Source organism: Lepisma saccharinum, chromosome 1 (assembly GCF_977018435.1).
Source record: "Lepisma saccharinum chromosome 1, izLepSacc3.1, whole genome shotgun sequence".
Lineage (NCBI taxonomy): Eukaryota > Metazoa > Arthropoda > Insecta > Zygentoma > Lepismatidae > Lepisma > Lepisma saccharinum.
The window spans coordinates 87,648,806-87,667,828 of record NC_139229.1 but is presented as its reverse complement, the minus strand read 5'-3'; the positions used below and the strand labels follow the sequence as shown (position 1 = coordinate 87,667,828).

General features: G+C 40.2%; 2 protein-coding genes across 2 annotated transcripts in view; one reads left to right on the top strand and one right to left on the bottom strand.

The window, feature by feature from the left end:
• shop (sulfite oxidase) overlaps positions 1-19,023 on the bottom strand; it is a 478,673-nt gene that overhangs the window by 445,772 nt on the left and 13,878 nt on the right. The window lies entirely within an intron of this gene.
• On the top strand, positions 8,456-9,343 carry LOC145984149 (uncharacterized). The gene has a single exon (XM_083117619.1). It carries the CDS (start codon positions 8,456-8,458, stop codon positions 9,341-9,343), a length of 888 nt encoding a protein of 295 aa, XP_082973745.1.

Below are 19,023 nucleotides of genomic sequence, written 5' to 3'. Positions count from 1 at the left end.
AGTTTTCTTCTCTCTTCTTACTCAACTTCGACATTAGCTAATTTATATGGCCATGAGATCTTAGGCATTCGGCTTGAGCAGAAATTTCGAACGCCCTCAGTATGAAAAATTCATCGGTCGTTATCAGGACATTCAAACGACCCACTTCATAATCCAACGCGTTAGAATAATTGAACATAGAATTGTTACCAAAAGTTAAGTCTGCACAAAAGCAATGGAAATCAATATCTAGCATCAATATCTAGTTAATACCTAAGAAGCAGAAATAATATATCACTCAATTTCCACAAAACATTGTAAAATTAAGAAAGGAAAGGAAACATTTTATAGGTGCGATAAATTGTTATCCACAATGTAAAAAGTGAATATTTTTCGAACTTATACGGTTCCGTAATTTATAGGATCGTTGCTTGAAATCAGACTCAATCCTTTTTCAAATTTATTGATCTATTCATGAATTCAACGGGGAAATCCTTATCATCCATTAGTTGGACCCACGCCCTGGAAATACTTGTGGATAAGGACGCCGAATTAGTCAGTCGAGCGTAAAAGCAGAAACGATGTTCATGGAGCAAGCATAAATTTCCCCAGAGCGCCACCTACTGGTTCACAATTGATTTAAGACTTTGGTCGATTGCAGTTAGTTTCTTCTATGACCCCACTGCGAGTGTAGCTGGGCTAGAGTCTGTGAAGCTCAAGTATGCGCGCCACATGTTCAGACTTATTTGCAAGGGTTAGGCAATGGGAGGGAGAAGGGGTATGGAAGCCAATCACGGCAGCGAATCGGCTACCATAGTTGCCACAGCTCCGCGGTGGCTCAGTCGGTAACGCGTCTGACTACCATGCTAAAGGTCCCGGGTTCGATCCCCGGCCGGTTCAAATCCGGGAACTTTTCTAACGATGGAAGCGGCCCCGGCGCCCACCCAGCGTCGAATAACATGGGTACCTGGGGGGTAAAGGCGGTCAGGGGTGTGATGCTGATCACATGACCCCCACTCACGACCGGATCAAGAAAGTGTGGGGCGTTACCCCCACACCCCCTATACGCCTTCATGGCGTGGTGCTATGCACAGGGGAGTACTTTATCTTTTTTTTTGCTTCTCGGACCACTTCTTGAACGGGACAGTGACGTATGCATGATTGTTCCCCTGAAGCACTGCTTGAATGGAAATAACAGAGTTGCCAACCATAGAGATTTTTTCATTTTATGTTGACAACTCTATAGAATTATCATACATGCAGGGATGTGTACAAGTATGTTGATGAGACGAACACAGTACGATTTGTTTGTAAAGTAAGCCTTCACAAACATTTGAACACGAGATCAACCAAAACGCCAATTTGCTGAGCAATATTTATGTATCCCACTGTACATCCGCTCAGAGGAGGCACAACGGATTGTAAAATTGCTCACACGATTCACGTCCAGACTAGTTACAATAAAGTTTTATTTATTTATTTTATGCAGATGATATGAGCTTGTTATAAAGCTACAGACACGCCTCGTTTAGACAAATAGTGGTAGTTCAGATAACGAATATCTCGATCATTATCAGCAGAGCGACAAAATGTATATATTTATATTTCCGGTTTGGTTGTGGGTATTCTACGTCTTTTCTGCCACATTTATCTAATGGCGACGATGAAGATGAATTGTGATTAGATTCAATTGATTAAAGGAAATCATAAATAAAGATTTATTGCCAGGCAAGGCCAGAATTCGAATTAGAAACTTTTTGCTGATAAGCTCAATGCGTTTGCCCAGTGAGGCCATCAGATGACCAAAGAAGAACGAACACATGATACCGCCATGTCGTTGCAACAATGAACACAAAACTGGCTAAAAACTGCAAATCTCATTCATACAACACTTCAAGCTGTAGTCAAGTTTAGACAAAATGATTGAGTTCCAAGAAGGACCACCACATACTGCAGATAACACACACTTGCAGAAACACCAGTCCTGGAACTTTTTCTCGGCGCACCTTGAATATCAAGTAGTTCAATTTCCGATCAAAAAATGTTGCCTGCCACGATCGCTTTAGCCACTACATTCAGCAATTGACCATTAGAGTATTACACATGAGAATTTCACAACAAAACCATTCCTCGATACTCATGACCAATTATATGGCCGGACGTCATCCAGAAGGCCAATCAAGTGCTTGAAAAGTTGCAATTACATTGTAAATTGAACTCCCAGCATTGCTTTCGGCTCAGCGTTTAACGAGCATGGAATTTCTGAACACACCCTCTCCGTCCGCGCGTAATAATTCATTGTCCACGGTTCATAGTTCATATCAAGGGGATAATGACTATTTCATGATGTACCTACCAATTACACGTTTCATCTGACATTCTCTCAGTCAATTCGCTTCGGTTGCTTGCTGGAGCAAATGTCAACAAAGCAAAATGTAATTTCTAGTTAAATTTGCGCTCCTTGGAACTTTAATTCACAATACAACTTCGTAGTTTGGAGTGGAGTTGAAGTAATTATCGCGAGTGCAGTGTTTAGATCTTCATTTCGTAAGTAATTAGTATTGTATTAGTTACACATCAAGATGGTTCTTGCCCCATCTTTTAGTAAACAAAACTGTATATTTTCATATCTGAATAGTTTCGGAGTTATATTTATTTATTCTTTCTTAATATAAAGACACGAATCAACCAATTGAAATGAGTTGGGTCATAGACAGAAAAAAAAATAGGCGCCAGTCCCTTTTCTTTAGTAGCCATAGGCGCCGCCACATAAGCGCAATGGAAGGGTATTTGCCCCTCCATGACATTTTCCTGAACATTTGTATTTGATTCAGCAAGGCAGGGAAAATGCCTACAGGAAATTTACAGAGATGTACGTTCGATTTCAACGAATTTGAGACCACATTGATGTGTACCAACACGACCTTGCTGCACATCACGGCAACAGTATCGTAATTATCCATCAGAATGTGGAGAAGAATACTTTCGTACACCTCATATTTTTATATGTTCATATAGTGTATGTTTAGTGTTTCAGAAAAATGAAACGTGCCTGCTTCAATGTTAAAAGTTACCGTATAAATTACAATATTCTACCGTTGAAAATTAAAAAGCCTCCCTGTTAGTTTAGAAAACGGTATACAACCGTTTTTTATTTCAATTTGAATATTTTATCATGCCATAAATATATTTTTTAAAAGTAAATCATTCAAATTACATTAATCAGGGCAACTATTTCATGATCGTTACTACTTTAAAAATGGTCACGAGCATTTTTTTTAATGGTAGTTGAACGCCATTGAATCCAAGGTGACCTACATTTTAACATCTAAAATCCGGAAAGAAAACTAAAATTGGCGGATTAAGACCGTCGTTTCTTCAGTCAAATTTCTACAGGGTGCTTTCCCCTGAGTTTGCCCCTACTACAAAAATTCCTAGTGGTGCCCATGTCAGTAGCCAGCATTTATTTTCAAAAATTGGTAAGAAAGCCATGAATTCAAGAAAGGTAAGCTATGAAATGCGATCTTAAAACATTTAATCATTTATTAATCAATGCATGAATTAAAAGTAATTAATTCTTGAGACGGAGTGGCCTTCCTAAGGCTCTACCAGTATCATCATAAGTAAGTCTGCAATACATCCTAATACGCTCTACTCTACCTGAAGATTTTAAAATTCGGTAAACAACAGTGCAAATTTGTATAATTACATGTTTATTTTTCTAATTTAATGCAGGAAACAAACAACCATTAAAAAACGCATACTGTACGTGTTATTTAAAAACAAGGCAATGGAAAGTTTCGTAAGCGGACTCAAAATTTAGAACTGAATTTAAAAATTCAGGCACAAGGCGAGACTTTTCAGGCGTCATGGCAACCGGGTACCATGTATTTTCTACTCCTCATTTGGAATGTCTCAAATTTCACAAGTTTTGCGATTTGCAGATCTAGCGTCTGGGTAGATATGGATGTCATTGAATATGTCCTAAGGTGTAATGGTAAGGGTGGACGCCCCCCGGTTGATCAGTCCCTTTCCTCACTCCCCCCCAACTCATTGATTCATTGAATTACGTTATTTTACGTCGCATTTACGCCACTTTTGGCTAATCGGGAAGATGAGGATGAGAGTGATTAGATGGAAATGAGCAGAGGACACTCACACCCATGCTCAGGCTGAGATTCGAACCCGGCACCCTGGTATCGTAGCGCGCTGTGATAACCACTCAGCCAGCATCCTCGGAAAACAATAGAACTAGATAAATGTTGTTTAAGTCCACTTTATGCACAGTAAGGCTAATCTGGACTGGACCTACAGTTTAAAGTGGGATCGGAATCACTATGTGCCTCCACCGGTTTTCGAACCCGAAACCCGTTGATTACAGGGCGACGACGTTACCACTACGCCATCGAGGAGATCCGAACCAATGGTAAGTGTGCCTCTACCGAGGATCGAACGCAGAACCTTTTATTACAAGGTGACAGGATTACCAATTTTATGTCAAAGTATAGTAATTTATGAAAATAGTCCTGGATGATATTTATATGGGCTTGAATTTTTTTCCTCCTGCAACCCCAAACTTAAGCTTCAAGTTCGATTCTGCCTCCCCCCCCCCCACGCAAGTTAGGTCGCAAGTTACGCCTATGTCCTCTGCTTACTGACGTTTCTTTCGTTCACATTATGGAAAACAGGCTGAATGAAAATGGTGACGGAGAATTCGCCTACTATTACTTTTGCCGTCGGGTGTACAAATTAATTTTAACGGCATATAGTGTGCCTTTCTCTCTTTATCAGTTACAAACTTTAAAAAAAATTGAATGGAAGAGTTACGAAGTCAACAATGGATTATATTTGTGATATATATAATTGCCTTTCATGGGAATCTGAGTAAACAAGCGAAGTGATTGTCGAAATTATAGTTGTTGACCGTTAACAATGATGACAGAGATTGTGTAAACTTTAGGAAATGAAAATGGCCCATAATGTCCACGTATGCGTTAAATGTAGTTTATATTTATACTAGGAATCGATCCATCTTGTATATAACAACAGAGCATCACACACACACACACACGAATGTGCGCGCGCGCCTCTCACTCAGCTTTGATGAAATGTAGGCTGCTGATGGGAGCGTCTATAGTAAGGTAAGGTAAAATTGCCCTGCATATAGCACAGTGAAGGCGCAAGGGAAAAATGACGGGGGGGGAAGGGGGCGACAAAATATTGTTGGGGCAGTCACATTAAAACGCCCGAAAACATTATACGAGATAAATATAATATATACAAATAAATATATAATTATTATTGTTATTATTATCATTATATTCATGTATGGTGTTTTGTGCTTGGCTTTTGTTCCGAGTGGACGTATACTGCCTAAATTTACATCTTGATTACGAGTTTATCTCCATATGATTCGCTTTAATAAAGCCATTATTATTATTATTATTATTATTTTTATTCGTGGGAACTGCCTCAAGTTGCGTTGTTTCTAGTTGCCTATTTCAGTATTGGAAGACATTTATAATTTTATAATTCATCGTCTTTCTTGAGATGAAACTACTGATATAAATATTCAAGTTTTAAGATAATAATATAAATGCCGAAAAAAATGTTTAGAAGAGTTTAATGTTCTTGCAAAATAAACATGACTTTGGAAGAAATTAACCTTTTTAAGTATTAGAAACAACGAAAGCCACTTAGTGAAATGCAATTCTCCTGTAGGAGAATTCTGCTGTATGTGCTTTGGAGAACACATTGCCTACCTTCGGTACGTCCAGGACTTGACATTTCTTCTCAATACGAATGACAGCCAAATGAGGCAGCTGGTATCCAGCATCCTGTTTCGAGCAAAGCTTTTCAAAGGTTTCAAACACGAAAAGGTTCTTTCACACGCTGCATTGGGAACTGGAATTGTTACAGAGAATACAACTAGAGTGTGAACCTTGTGAAATGTCAATTTACACTTTCCTAGGATTTCGAAGAAATCCATTAAGTGGAGAATTTTTTGTTCCATCTTCGTAACGCTGAAGAGTTTTGGGCAAAATCTGCGTTTCACCTTTCAGGGAAATGTTATCACAGGAATGAAAATCTGAAAAAGGTTTCAGTTGTTTTCTCATAATACAAGAAATATTCTGACCCTGGCATTACTTACTCTTACTCTACCACTCCAAAGATGTTTGCGTTACACAATTACAGGCACCTATGGAGTTGTTGGGAAGAAGTTCTTCGATTTTGATATGTACGAGAAAGAGCGAACCTGCATCTAAGGATCGAAGACTGACAAATCCTAAAAAGCGTTATTTTACCTGCCAGCGATACAAATATCTGCCCTGTTCCTTTCTCGTAATGTATTTTGTTTCATCTGATCCACTTCCTGGCTTATTTTGCTGAGAATAAGTGTGGACATTACGCAGAATAATTTATTTTGAATCGAATTTTGAGTATAATTTGCATTTTAAGGTTAATACATTTTGAAATTAATTTCAAGAGTATTGAAGAAATTCCCTTTGTTGAGGTTTGCCTCAGACTCATCATCTCGAAATCAAGTCTCTGAAAAGTAAGAACTTGCGATGAATCCACAAGAACTGACATGTAGTGTCGGTTTTCTTGAATCAACTTTGGTCCCGGGTTCGATACCCGATGGGGACACTTTAAAGTGTAGGTCCGGTCCCAATTAGCCTTACTGTGTATAAAATAGACTTACAACACCAAATCAACCAACCAAATCTTGAATCACCTTTGAATGTCTTTTACTAATTAGCATTGTCACTAACGACCCACGATTAGAATAATTTGTCCGTACTACAGATGATGTTTTGTGGTTTTCAGAATGATCGTGATGTTTTAAAACAATCCACATTCAACGCTTTTTTCCAGTTCTTAAAACTCGTTAAAACTTAGGTTAATCGGACGATTACAGGACAGAAATGAATGAGAAATCGCGTAAGCCCAGGTCGGCTCTCGATTCTTGAACGAAAGTCATACACACATATATAGGCTATACTAAAACAAATTAATATTTGTTAGTCATGTTGGTATTATAAGCAGGAAAAGTGATATCATGCAGAATACACCACTTAGAAAAGATGAAATTCGCCATACTCTTAGAAATGAACTATCTTATTATTCGATATTTCATTAACTTCAGTTGGGGGGAGGGGGCGGATGGGCGGGGGCGAAGTGTCTGTGGCGTATTCACTGATATAGCACCGTGCCATGAAGGCACATTTAGGGGATGTGCAGGTTTTCACAAACAGGGTACGGAGAGTCAAGGGAATATCATATGTTATGTTAAATTTTGATTGATCCAAAACGCAAGAACACTTGAAACAAATATTTCTTCGATTATATTGCCAGTGATGCTTATTTTAATTTTATGGCCTTTTGACCAACTGTACTCCCTCCAGAATTACGTTGACTTTTTTAATCGTCAGATTTCGATATTTTCCGCAAGGTACCTTCACCAAAGGTGGCTCATGTGCCAAAGGTGGCCCACCCCACGATATCTGCGTTCGTACAACATTTAGTCGGAAGATGGCAGCAGTTTATTGAATGCAGTCCCACTCTGATGCACACTACCAAAAACCAAGCTGTTAGCGTGCACAGGAGCCATTTTGCAGACGTTATTGTATTGAGTGACACGTTTTTTGTGACTGGTGTAAGACGGAGGTGAGTAGAAAATTGAAATTTAAACACATTAAATGCAAGGCATAGTACACACATTGCACATTGTTTGTCAGTGTATGAACATATCTTTTAGACGATGATACTCAGTTAAACGTATCATATTTATAGTCACTGTTATGCAATAATGTCATGTCATGCAACTGGCCCGAAGGTGGCCCACAATGGCGAAGTGGTGGGCCACCTTAGGAACCCAAAATGAAGACAAGTCACAGTGGGATTACCGAACGAGCTAGTGGTCGGAGCCCCTAACTGTTTGTGCCATAGGTGAGCAGAGGAACGTAACAATGGCAACAATGTAGCCAACAATGGGCAAAAATACTCCAGTGTTGTATTTCGGTAACTGGTAGACATATGGACGTGGGACCAACGCCGATCTTACGCAATATGCAACAAGCTCTTAACGGCAGCTTATGAACATTGGCCATGCGCAGTAGTCAGTTGGTCTTATTATGAGCGTTACAAATACCGGACCAACCAAACAACCAACCAAATATTAACCAACTAACAATTGTGAATTGACAGGTTCGGGTAAAAAAAATAATGAATAAGTAAAGACCAATCAATGTAATGCAGAGTAAGCCACATGCTGGTACTATGAATCTGAATAGGGAGGGCGCTACAGGTGGATAGAGGTGGGGGCTGAAGCCCCAAGAAAAAACAGATAGTTATATACATGCTTTAAACAAACGTCATATCTTGTTATATTGTGTAAGTAATGCGTGTTTCAAATGCTAATATATTAAGTGGAGCACTCTCTTTTTCTAATTACAGGTAAGGGAACGTAACAACAATGGCCACAAAGGGTAAGAAGTTGGGATTGTCTTGGACCGATGATGAGCTCTGCAAAGCAATGGATGCTGTCCTGCAAGATGAGATGTCCGCTCGGGAAGCAGCGAGGACCACTCTGCGAAACCACCTCACTTCAGGTAGCAGGGAAAAAAAAATAAAAGGTAGGAAACCTATATTATCAAACTCTGACGAAATGGAAATTTGCCGTAGGATACATAGGCTTGCAGACTTAGGAATCCCTGTCACTCCAAAATTGATTCAAAGGACAATCTTCAACTTCTATGCTGTGAATAACATGCACACCCCATTCAATTCTAAAACCTGCTTGGCTGGTAAAAAGTGGTTGAAACTATTTCTGAACAGACATCCCGATGTTGCGACGAGGAAGTCGCAGAACCTAAACCCAGCCAGAGCGCAGAAACTTAACAGATTCATTGTAGGAGACAATTTTAAAAAGTTGCGACACGTTATGACTGATTTGCAGTTATTCCAGAAGCCACAATCTATATACCACATGGGTGAGAAAGGCATACGACTCTGCCTACACAAGAAGCAAATTGTTTTAGCTAGGAAAGTGGTGAAATGTGTTCACAACATTGCTCCGGAGCACGGTGAAAAAGTGACAATTGTTGCCTGTGGTAATGCATTAGTAAATGTCATTCCTCCTGTTATCCTCTTCAAAGGAGAACGAATGAAGCCAGAATGGCAGGAAAACTTGCCGCACGGAAGTGCAGCTTTCATGACCCCCAAAGAATCAATGACCGCACAGACATTTGTGAAATGGCTTGCCCATTTTGCCAAGTACAAGACACCAGGACCTGCCCTTCTTGTTTTTGATGTCGCTTCGTCCCATTTGGATGCGAACATTCTTATCGAAGCCATGACATAACACTCTATACTGCCTTCCAAGCAACACAACCCATGAACTACAGCCGCTCGATAAGTCTGTGTTCAGGCCTTTCGAATACTACTGGGACGATGAAGTCCTCTTGTTTTCAACCCACCACTCCACCAGCGACGAATCGAATGTAAACAGAACTATCAGACGAAGTCAATTCGGAAAAATATTCACAGCAGCGTGGAACAGCTCCATGACACCAAACAACGTGTGTGCAGGATTTGAAGCAACGGGTATCAATGTGGAACCAACACCTGGAAATAGTATCGGCACTTCAACATCCAGCAATGAAATTCATTTCAGGATTCTAAGACTCGCAATCAACAGAAGACACCTTTAAAGAGGACCTCCTCTTCTCGAGACGAAGATACCAACAGCACTCTATCTGACACTGATAATGAGGAATCCCACAATCAGAACATCACCGATCTTCCGACAACTGTAACGATATCAAAACTTCCGAGGTCACCAAAGGCCCCAGGTAAAAATGCTCTTCTGTCCCCAAGAAGAAAACCTCTAAACTACCGTGCACAAAAAGTGGTTGCAACAGTAGTTATGCACCCCCGTAGAGTCCGATAAATCAATTGATTGGAAAAGATCGATCAAAGATCAATTGATGACCAAGCAGTGTGGGCAAGCAAGGGTGGGTGTTTTGAGCGTTTTGATTGGCTGTTGTGAAAAAGTGGGCGGGCTTAATGATATGGACTTCCTGTTTTTAATGAGGAGAGTGATAAGTGGGGGGCGTTTTCGGGACTTTGATAAGATTGCGGGTTTCCTGTTGTTATTGAGGACTTGATAAGGGTTTCCGGTGTTGATGAGATAGGTGTCTATTTTTGGGGGGCGTTTCCCGTTTGAGACCGTTGATGAGTCTGAGATTCCTGGAAATGTGTGTAACGGTTTTCTGTCTGAATAGAACATGTCCGAACATGTTTTGGGCGTAGGTTTGGATGAATTTGCAATTTCTGAGAGTCACGTGACTGTGACGTCACAAAATGGAAGTCACGTGACCAGATTATATTATTAAATTATTATTAATTTAAATATTATTATATTATTATTATGAATTGTTTTAATTCCTGTGACGCCATTTTGTTTTTGTTACGCTATTTTGGTGTGTGACGTCATGTATAAATTGGAGTACGTGTTTCCGGTGTTTGAAAACAGATGGCGTTGATGAGTCTGAAATTCTCCCGTTTGAGACCGTTGATAAGTCTGAGATTCCTGGAAATGGGTCTAACGTTTTTTTCTGTCTGAATAGAACATGTCCGAACATGTTTTGGGCGTAGGTTTGGATGAATTTGCAATTTCTGGGTGGTGTAACGGTTCTGTGTGAACATGCCCGAACATGTTTTGGGCGTAGCCTTGTAGTTTTAAGTCTGTTTAACGGAAATGGTGACGTAGGAGGGGAAAAGGTATAAATAGAAAGGAAAGAGGATCTTAGTATCATGTGAGGATGGATGTAAGCGGTACACGTTTGTCTGATAATGGTGTGAATTTCTACGAGATCAGCTACGAAGAGTTCTGGGAACTTGTTCGGTCTTGCGGCGATCTGGACAGCGATCGAACGGCCCTGGATCGGTTGCTGAGTTATTTCCCGTTTATGTATGTAGCGATACCTGAATCTCCCTGGTGTGGATGTCACGTGGTCAACGGATCTGGAAAAAGAATTCACCGTCGCTGCGAGACTTTGAAGGAGATAGAAGAGAGGAAAAGAAGAGGTGACGAGAGAACAGGATTTCCGAGTCACGGGTGTATCTGCGAACTACGTCGCAGGAAGGAAGAGTTGGGCGAAGCTTTGAAGAAGAGAGTGAAAGAGTGGCTTTCTTTGTTGGCAGACATAAATTCCGTATGGTGTTCTGGCTGTGATCGTCCATTGTTACTTAACTTAGAAGGTCATCCTTGTTTCCCTGTGGTTCCTCCCGAAGGTTTCGATTTTCGCAGACGGCTGTTCCCCGACGATCCTGAGGATATTCTGGCTGAACCTTTATCGCCGATACCGAGGACCCCTTCACCTACAGTATCTGATTTTGAGACTATTCTGGCTGAACCTTCATACCCGATGCCTAGGAACCTGTCACCTACAGAACCCGATTTAATTCGTTTTTACCTCGTATGAGAGTGTTTACTCACCACGAGTGCTGGACTCGCACCGAGCCGTATGTTACATATGAGAGTGTATACTTACCATACTCGTCTGATAGCAGGCGGTCCTTTTACCACCGATTATATGTCGGTGAATGCGAGATACAAGACTTACAGAAAGTGGCCAATAGGATTACGTCAGACTGCTGAAGAATTAGTCACTGCAGGTTTTTATTATTCAGGATTCAGTGATAGGGTAATATGTTTCCATTGTGGGTACGGAGTGTGTGATTGGACATCCGAAGATTGCCCGATTCTAGAACATTACCGGGCAATACCAGACTGTAGTTACATACAGAGTGTTGCAGCGTTACACAGTGATTCGAAAAGTTGCAAATATTGCGACAGTGTGGAAACTACTGAAAAAACATCCGATAATCAGAGTGTGGATTCTGTGCTACTCTGTAAAATATGTTTTGAAAACTCTTGCAGTGTGGTAATTCTTCCGTGTCGACATTTTGTAGCCTGTGGTCTCTGTGCCTCTCAATTGGACAAGTGTGCGATATGTCGGGGCAGTATTGATGATACATTGACAGTGTTCACCTGTTGAACAAAATGGATGCCTGTTTTTTGGACATTCAAGGTTTTCGAGGAGTCGAAGGAGAATTTGTGTGTAAAGAAGTAGGAATTTTAAAATTTCCTTTCGACAGTGCATTTGACTGTTTAGTGAAACCTCCATATGGTTTACACTTGTTGAGTGAAAAGTATCGCCGAGTGAATTACTGGCTCCGTACCAACAAACATGGTCTCGATTGGAATGATGGATGGCTACCGTACGAGAAATTAGAAGATCTTCTGTATTTAGTGCTTATGAATCAGCAAGTTTATGTTAAAGGTACGGAGAAAATGGAATGGGTGAAAACATTAGTGGGGAAAAAAGGTGAAGGTAAGATGACTGTATGCAATATCGAAGAACTTGAATGTCCAAAGTTAAGCAGTGTCAAAAACAGTTCAGAAAGTTTAAAATGTAAAGAACATGGTAAAGGTGAAAAAACCTGTGCAGTTGAAAATGTCTGGAAAATGTACACTTTTTATTGTAATAAATAAAAGAAATGTTCAAAATATACAAATGTTTTATTTATAATTGATAGTATGGATATAGAATAACACAAATGTTTTATTTACAATTGATGATATAGAAGGTTTACAATACCTGAAGGGTTATATTACAATACATAAAATAACAAAGACTGAATTACAATACATAAAAATAACAATGGTTCATTTACAATATGGAATAGATTTACAATGGATACTTTACAGCATCAGATACATAACGTAAGTTATTTACAATATCAATGTGTGTCCAAGATTGTTCTGAAGATATATTTCAATCATCAGTTCGTTGTACCAAAGTACATAAAAATAGTTCAATACATCGGGTACTTCTTTTTTTTCTGAAACCATATTCTTTTTTATACAATATACAAAAGCCTCCATTTCGGGTTGTAATTTATGATAACGTTCGTTCATTAATTTTTGCAGAGGTCTGAAAAGATTACACATAAATAAATGTAGTTCAGAGGCTGTGAAAATGAAAGCATCCGGTGAATGATGTTGATACATCGAGATGCAACGTTTCCCGAAAAAATTTACACCACTAACGGTGATATTTCCAGTAACCAAATAATTGAATCGTCGACCAGTGTCGACGTAATTCAGTAAGTCAGATTTTAAAGCACACAGTTCTCTAATCTGTTTAGAATCGATGCGTACGGGTGATCTCCCCTGTTGCGAAAACTCCCACACCAAATTGAAAGGGGATTCCTTTTCGAATCCTATGGCTACGTACTTGTTTTTTTCCTTGTTCAGAAAATATGTGTTTGCAAGATAGAGATCTAAACATGCATCTACGTCATGTAGTTTAGGACACTCGATTTTGTCTGTGGAAAAACCAATTTCCCTACGTCTCTTTATGAAATCACAGTCCGTAGTCACATCCATTCCCTCGTCAGCAGTCTCGTTCTTGATAGTAACGGTTTCTAATTTAATAGGTTGCACACGTTTGCGAGGTTTACGTTTGGAAACATCATCCTTATGGGTCATACGTGTCACAAGTTTGTCGTGTTTCTCCATTATAGAAGCCGCAGTAGGTTCCATGGTGTGTTCACTAGAACTGTCTCGATGGCACTGAGAGAAAGATACGGCAGCACATATTTTAATTAGATTTCTTCATGACGCGAGCCTGGATCGTGTGGATAGAACAACACGTTTGTTCCCCTCTGGAACACTTGGAATGTGGTAAACATTTGAAGATCTGACGAAAACGGTGTAGGATATATCCATCTTTACTGATACCTGGTGGAAATGTGTGGATGAAATCCTTGGTTGTAACGTGACGTGCTTTGTAATAAGCATACACGCAACAGTAATGACCGCATGTTGTGGCCAATACCCCCTGTAAGGGAATGTTGTTGTAAGTCCAGACCGAGGAATGGCTATTCAGGAAAGTTACGAATTCTTGATAGAAAGGATGAAATCCGTATGAATCGAAATACTCGGCCACATTGTTTTTGTCGAAATAGAAGGCCACCCAGTGTGTACCCCGGGAGTCGGACTTGTCAGTGTTTGCAATGACCAAGGCCGGCTTAGGAAACGTCCGAGGTAAAAGATCTCTCGGGTAAACACCGTAAAAAATGTTTCTGGTGGAACAGTTTCGAGATAGAATCTGTCTGATCTGCGACGTGTTCATGCTGCTTATGTTTTCAATAATGTATAATAATGTGTCTGTCTTTGGTCATTTCTATGCTTCCTGGGCTGTTGTCAAATAGTTCGGGAAACAATTGTATGTTCACAGGTTTTGAAGTTGTCACTTTCGAAGAAACACTACTATGCTTAATAGTACGGGTTATCACTTTGGTGGGTTTTTCCATCACAAGCAATATAATGTTTACATAAGAGCTATTTCGGTAACACTGGGAGTCAGAAACACAGGCACACATATTTATGGAAAATTCGGTCTCACTGATGGAGGATGACACTTCTATCTTTAGGTATATCTACTGCAGATTCAAATTCAGCATACAAAAGGCATGTTATATTTTCCGACAGCTGAGGAGAAAACTGCATCTCGGCTCCGATGATGCCTTGTTCCTGGAGACTGGTGTGCGTGTCGTTTCCTGAAGAGTCTGGTGTTATGTCGTAAATCAGGAAAAAGAATCCGTTCTCGAACATTTTCCGTGTGATCTGGTGTCCGTAATTGGCGTGGTGAATGCCTGTACCGGAAAATAGAGTTTGATAAGCACGTGTTATCAATCCGCTGTTTCCTCCTGTGGTGATTTGTAAAGGTTCGGAAGGTACGAGTTCTCCATTTTTCACAAGATGGAAAGAAGATAGGTTAAAACTTCTAAAGTCGAACGGATTTTTCTTACTGTCTCCGAGAAAGCTGGCGGTGGATACCATAGCAAAAAGAACAACATTCGGAAAAGGACCTTGAAAAGCATTATCGATCGAAATCTGCTGCGTTCCGGCGACGTAAGAATAAGCTTTGATGACGCTTCTGGTGAACGGATAATGAGCAGGAGCGTAAGTGAGTGCTCTGTCTATGGCCAAACTGGTGGTAGGAGTAGGAATGATGTGATTTATTTCGAGAACAGCCTTTAAAATTTTTATTCTTACTGTAGGTGATGTCTGGTCTCCCCAGATGTAAAAAGCGTCACGTGATCTAGCTAGATCTATGCGTACTTCAACACCGTTGAGCAGGTATTTAGACTGGTGGAAGAAATCTATGTGAAGTTTTCCCATAAGGTCGACCACGGCTGTCACTTCCGTAGGATTTCCGGTCGTCGGAACATACTGGAAAAATTTTTTTCTTGTGGTGAAACCTGTGTTGTCGGCAGTGATTTGATCTTGATGTTCAGGTGTGTCCAAATACCACAGGGCATTCGTGAGATGCGTGTTTGCGGCATCGCTTCCGTAATTGATAGCTGCTTCGAAGATTGCTTTATATGCGTAATTGTTATCGGCGGTTGTTACAGCAATGCCGTTGAGAGTCACTGTACATTGGGAAAAGAGTGAATGGAGAAGATAATTCACGACCCCGCAGTTTTTTGTGAGGGCATTTTCTGTTTCGGAAGCACTCATGGGACTTCCATCCTGTTTAACCATTTGCGTTTGCAGACGAAGATATACAGATGAAAGATCGAGAAAATCAGTTCCTGCCGCCGGTATGACAAACTGAATTATATTCTGATTATCGATGGAAGCGATAGGTTTGTAGGTGGCTGTGTACGTTTTTTCCACATTTTGCTGAATAGGTTTTTTCCGGAAGAGGTCGAACTGCGAGATCATGCACATGTTATCCTCCATCATTATCCAAAAATATCTTTCCCTGAGACCTTCTGTTTGATTTTTCTTTTACGTGTTCTCCTAGATTTTGCAGATGTTTTCCTTCGTTTTTTGGATGCTTGTTTTTTACGGATCGTAGATGTTCTAATACGGGTGGCTGAACGTTTTAACATCAACTGAGCAATTCTTGTTGCAGGTTTGGTTCTTATACCAGAACCTACCAGAGAGTCGATTTTCCGTTGTGCTTTACTTTGAAGATTTTGACCTGCTTCACGTACCCGTTGACGAACAATAGTTTTCGGAGTTTGTTGGGTTGTTGCAATGTCGGTGATAATGTTAGCTCCTGTTTTTAAAGCTTCTCTTCCGATCGTCTTTGCACCGCTCCAGAGTAGAGGTTTCACCATTCTAAACAGTCCTGCGAAAAGTGACCCCAATCCTCTCCCTTTTTGATTTCTAGTTGAACGGTAGATGGGCCCAATTCCTCCACGGATTTGGTTACTATAATATTCGGTCTGCGAATTCATGGTGATTCATTCGCTTTTCGACAAAGACTGAGAGAAATAGCTGTCTACTGTTTTTTAAAAGGACTTTGCTTTTCTACGAAAATGTAAAACAGCGATTGTGGGTACGGACCCAGTTCTCAAAGGTAAGAAATTTCCTTTTCTATCGTACAACGCAATTTCTATTGTTTCGAAAGAGGCTTTATCCAGAGGAACGTAATGAATCGGGTCGAATGTTTGATGGGCTACGGGTACTGTGCAAGACGTATTTGTGTCCGAACACTGTTTTCGGGTAAGACGCAAGAGACGTACCATTTCTCCCCCGACCAATTGTTGTTTCACCAGATCAGAGTAAATAAATATGTATGGGTTTTTATCCACAACACTATTGGACATTGCGTGCGTAGAATAAATAGATTTCAATATGTCATATCGAAATTTAGCATAGTCATCAGTTTCGTCTATGGGTGTAACGGTATTTGTTGGAGCATCGTCAGGTTCAGGCTTCGGAACCCCTATCACGGATAGATGTTTGTACACGGCCTGCTTGAAGAAAAACCTGAGATGAGTAGGAACAGCTACATTAGCAGGGTCTGTTTTCAGGAAATAAATCAGATCCTCTATCGTATATGTTGTTGCAGGAAAATAAAATGGTTGTTCGTTAATATAGAGTGTGTTATCCGTACAGGTAGTAGATCCAAATGTTCCCCATTGCGGTTCCGTCAAAAAATGCCAGAATTTCTCGAGAACGGATCTCCTTATTTCCAGGTCGTCGGGGAGAGATTCGATGATGGTAGAGACTAGGTCCTCAGCACTTGCATATGTCCGAACAGGAAGAGTTAACATTCCAGAATCAGTTTCCAAAACATTGTCGTATAGAGTTGAATAATGTAGTTCTGCCAATCCGACTTCCCACAATTCTGGAGACAGATCGATCCGTTTAGCAAGTTTTACGGTGAAATGGGTGAGTGTGTTGTCTGGAAAATATTCCTCCGATGCAGATGATAGGAGGTAAACGTAGAAATTATCATCCATTCTCGCCGAACACAGAAGACTCACTGGATCGCAGTACCGTTATATTTTGATATAAATATGTTTCGGAAATTATTTTCCCGATAACTGTTTTACGGAAGATGCCTTGATCCATGAATCGAAACTAGGCGGATATCCGAGCCAACGAACCAGGTATTCCAAATTTTTTCCTTTTCCCCGGGTGTTCAAAATTTTATCAATTTTATACTCTTCGTCAGGATCCGAATAAACTTTCTGCAGTTCATGTTTGTAAAATGTACCTTTTACTGGTTCTTCATTTAAGTCGTCTAATATGTATACAGGTACAGGTGTTCGCTGAACAAGGGCATGGATTTTGAAAAGTTCTCGTGACCACGTTTGTTCGTATCCTTTCTCAAAATGTCCTTTGACGACAGAAATTCGTACAATATCACCTACATTAAGATCTGAAGACGGTTGTGAAACATGTTTGTCAGGTTTGTTAAGACGTTTCCACACAATGTAAACGTTTGTTTCGTTGACATCTCGAGGGGCCATTCCTATGGAACTGTGGATTGCTGTATTGTAACCTTCGAGAAGTTGCGGTAAAATATCTACATAACGTCTTGTCTGTTTTGAGGTGAAATATTTCCACATCCGTTCTTTTAATGTTCTGTTGAAACGTTCCACTACACTCGCTTTCACAGGATAATTTGTTGCTGTCGAGAACTGTACATGTTGGTTTTTTAAAAATTTCTGGAATGTAGAATTTGTAAATTCCGTTCCTTGGTCGGTCTGTAGTGTAACAGGTTTCCGTCTGTTTTCTTCGAAAATAGTTTTGAAAGCTTCGGTTACCGAATTGCTTGTTTTATTTTTTAGCGGTAATGCAAAGGCATATTTTGAAAATACGTCGATCACTGTCAGAAGATATTTGTATCCGTCGTTATGTTTTTGTATCGATGTCATGTCGTTGAGATCGGCTTCCCAAAGCATGTCTATGTTCCATACATTGTAATGATTTCGAGGAAACCTTTTTCTCGCAGGTTTGTGGAGAGTGTAGGTTTCCTGATGCATCAACCATTTTTTCACCGTATCGCGGGATATATTTTTATCCCGTACCGCTTTCCACAGACGATCTACAGATGAGAATGAAGCATGGTGTCGGGGATCGTAATATATTTTGGTGAGAATTTTATCGTGTTTCAACTTAGAGACTCCCATGACCGATCTCTCTGTCTACGGCTTTTTCTCAGAGGAACCAGTTTGTAAGCGTCAGGTGTTCTCAGAAAAGGTGTAGTTTTCCTGGAAACACGGACGGTCACTTTCTTCTTCTTCTTCTTCTGTCGATGAGACGGTCCAGGGCTTTCCGTTGGCGACGATGAGAAGTTCAACGTTTTCGGATCCGGAAGTGTTTTTTCCTGACGTTCGTCTATCAAATGTTGTGCCGTGGATTGGTACTCATCGATGATATTCTGTAACTGATGACGTGTATTACGGGGTAATGTCTCTGCCAGATTCTGAGGAAAATACGTCGATTCTGGTGAAATAGTAGAAGAACCGTCGTTATCTTGAACAATAGGAATCTGTAATGGTTCTTTGGATTTTCGACTCAGCCATAAATACTCGTCCAGTTCCTTTCTGTAAAGACGCCATTTTTGATCGTCTGATATATTTTTCATTTTTAGAATATCATTCATCTTCTTATCTAGAACGGATAATTTTTGAGTCACAGACAATTCGGAACCACGAATA

What these genes read in the sequence shown, in the direction of transcription:
- LOC145984149 (XM_083117619.1), top strand. Translation starts at nt 8,456, where the DNA reads ATGGCCACAAAGGGTAAGAAGTTGGGATTGTCTTGGACCGATGATGAG.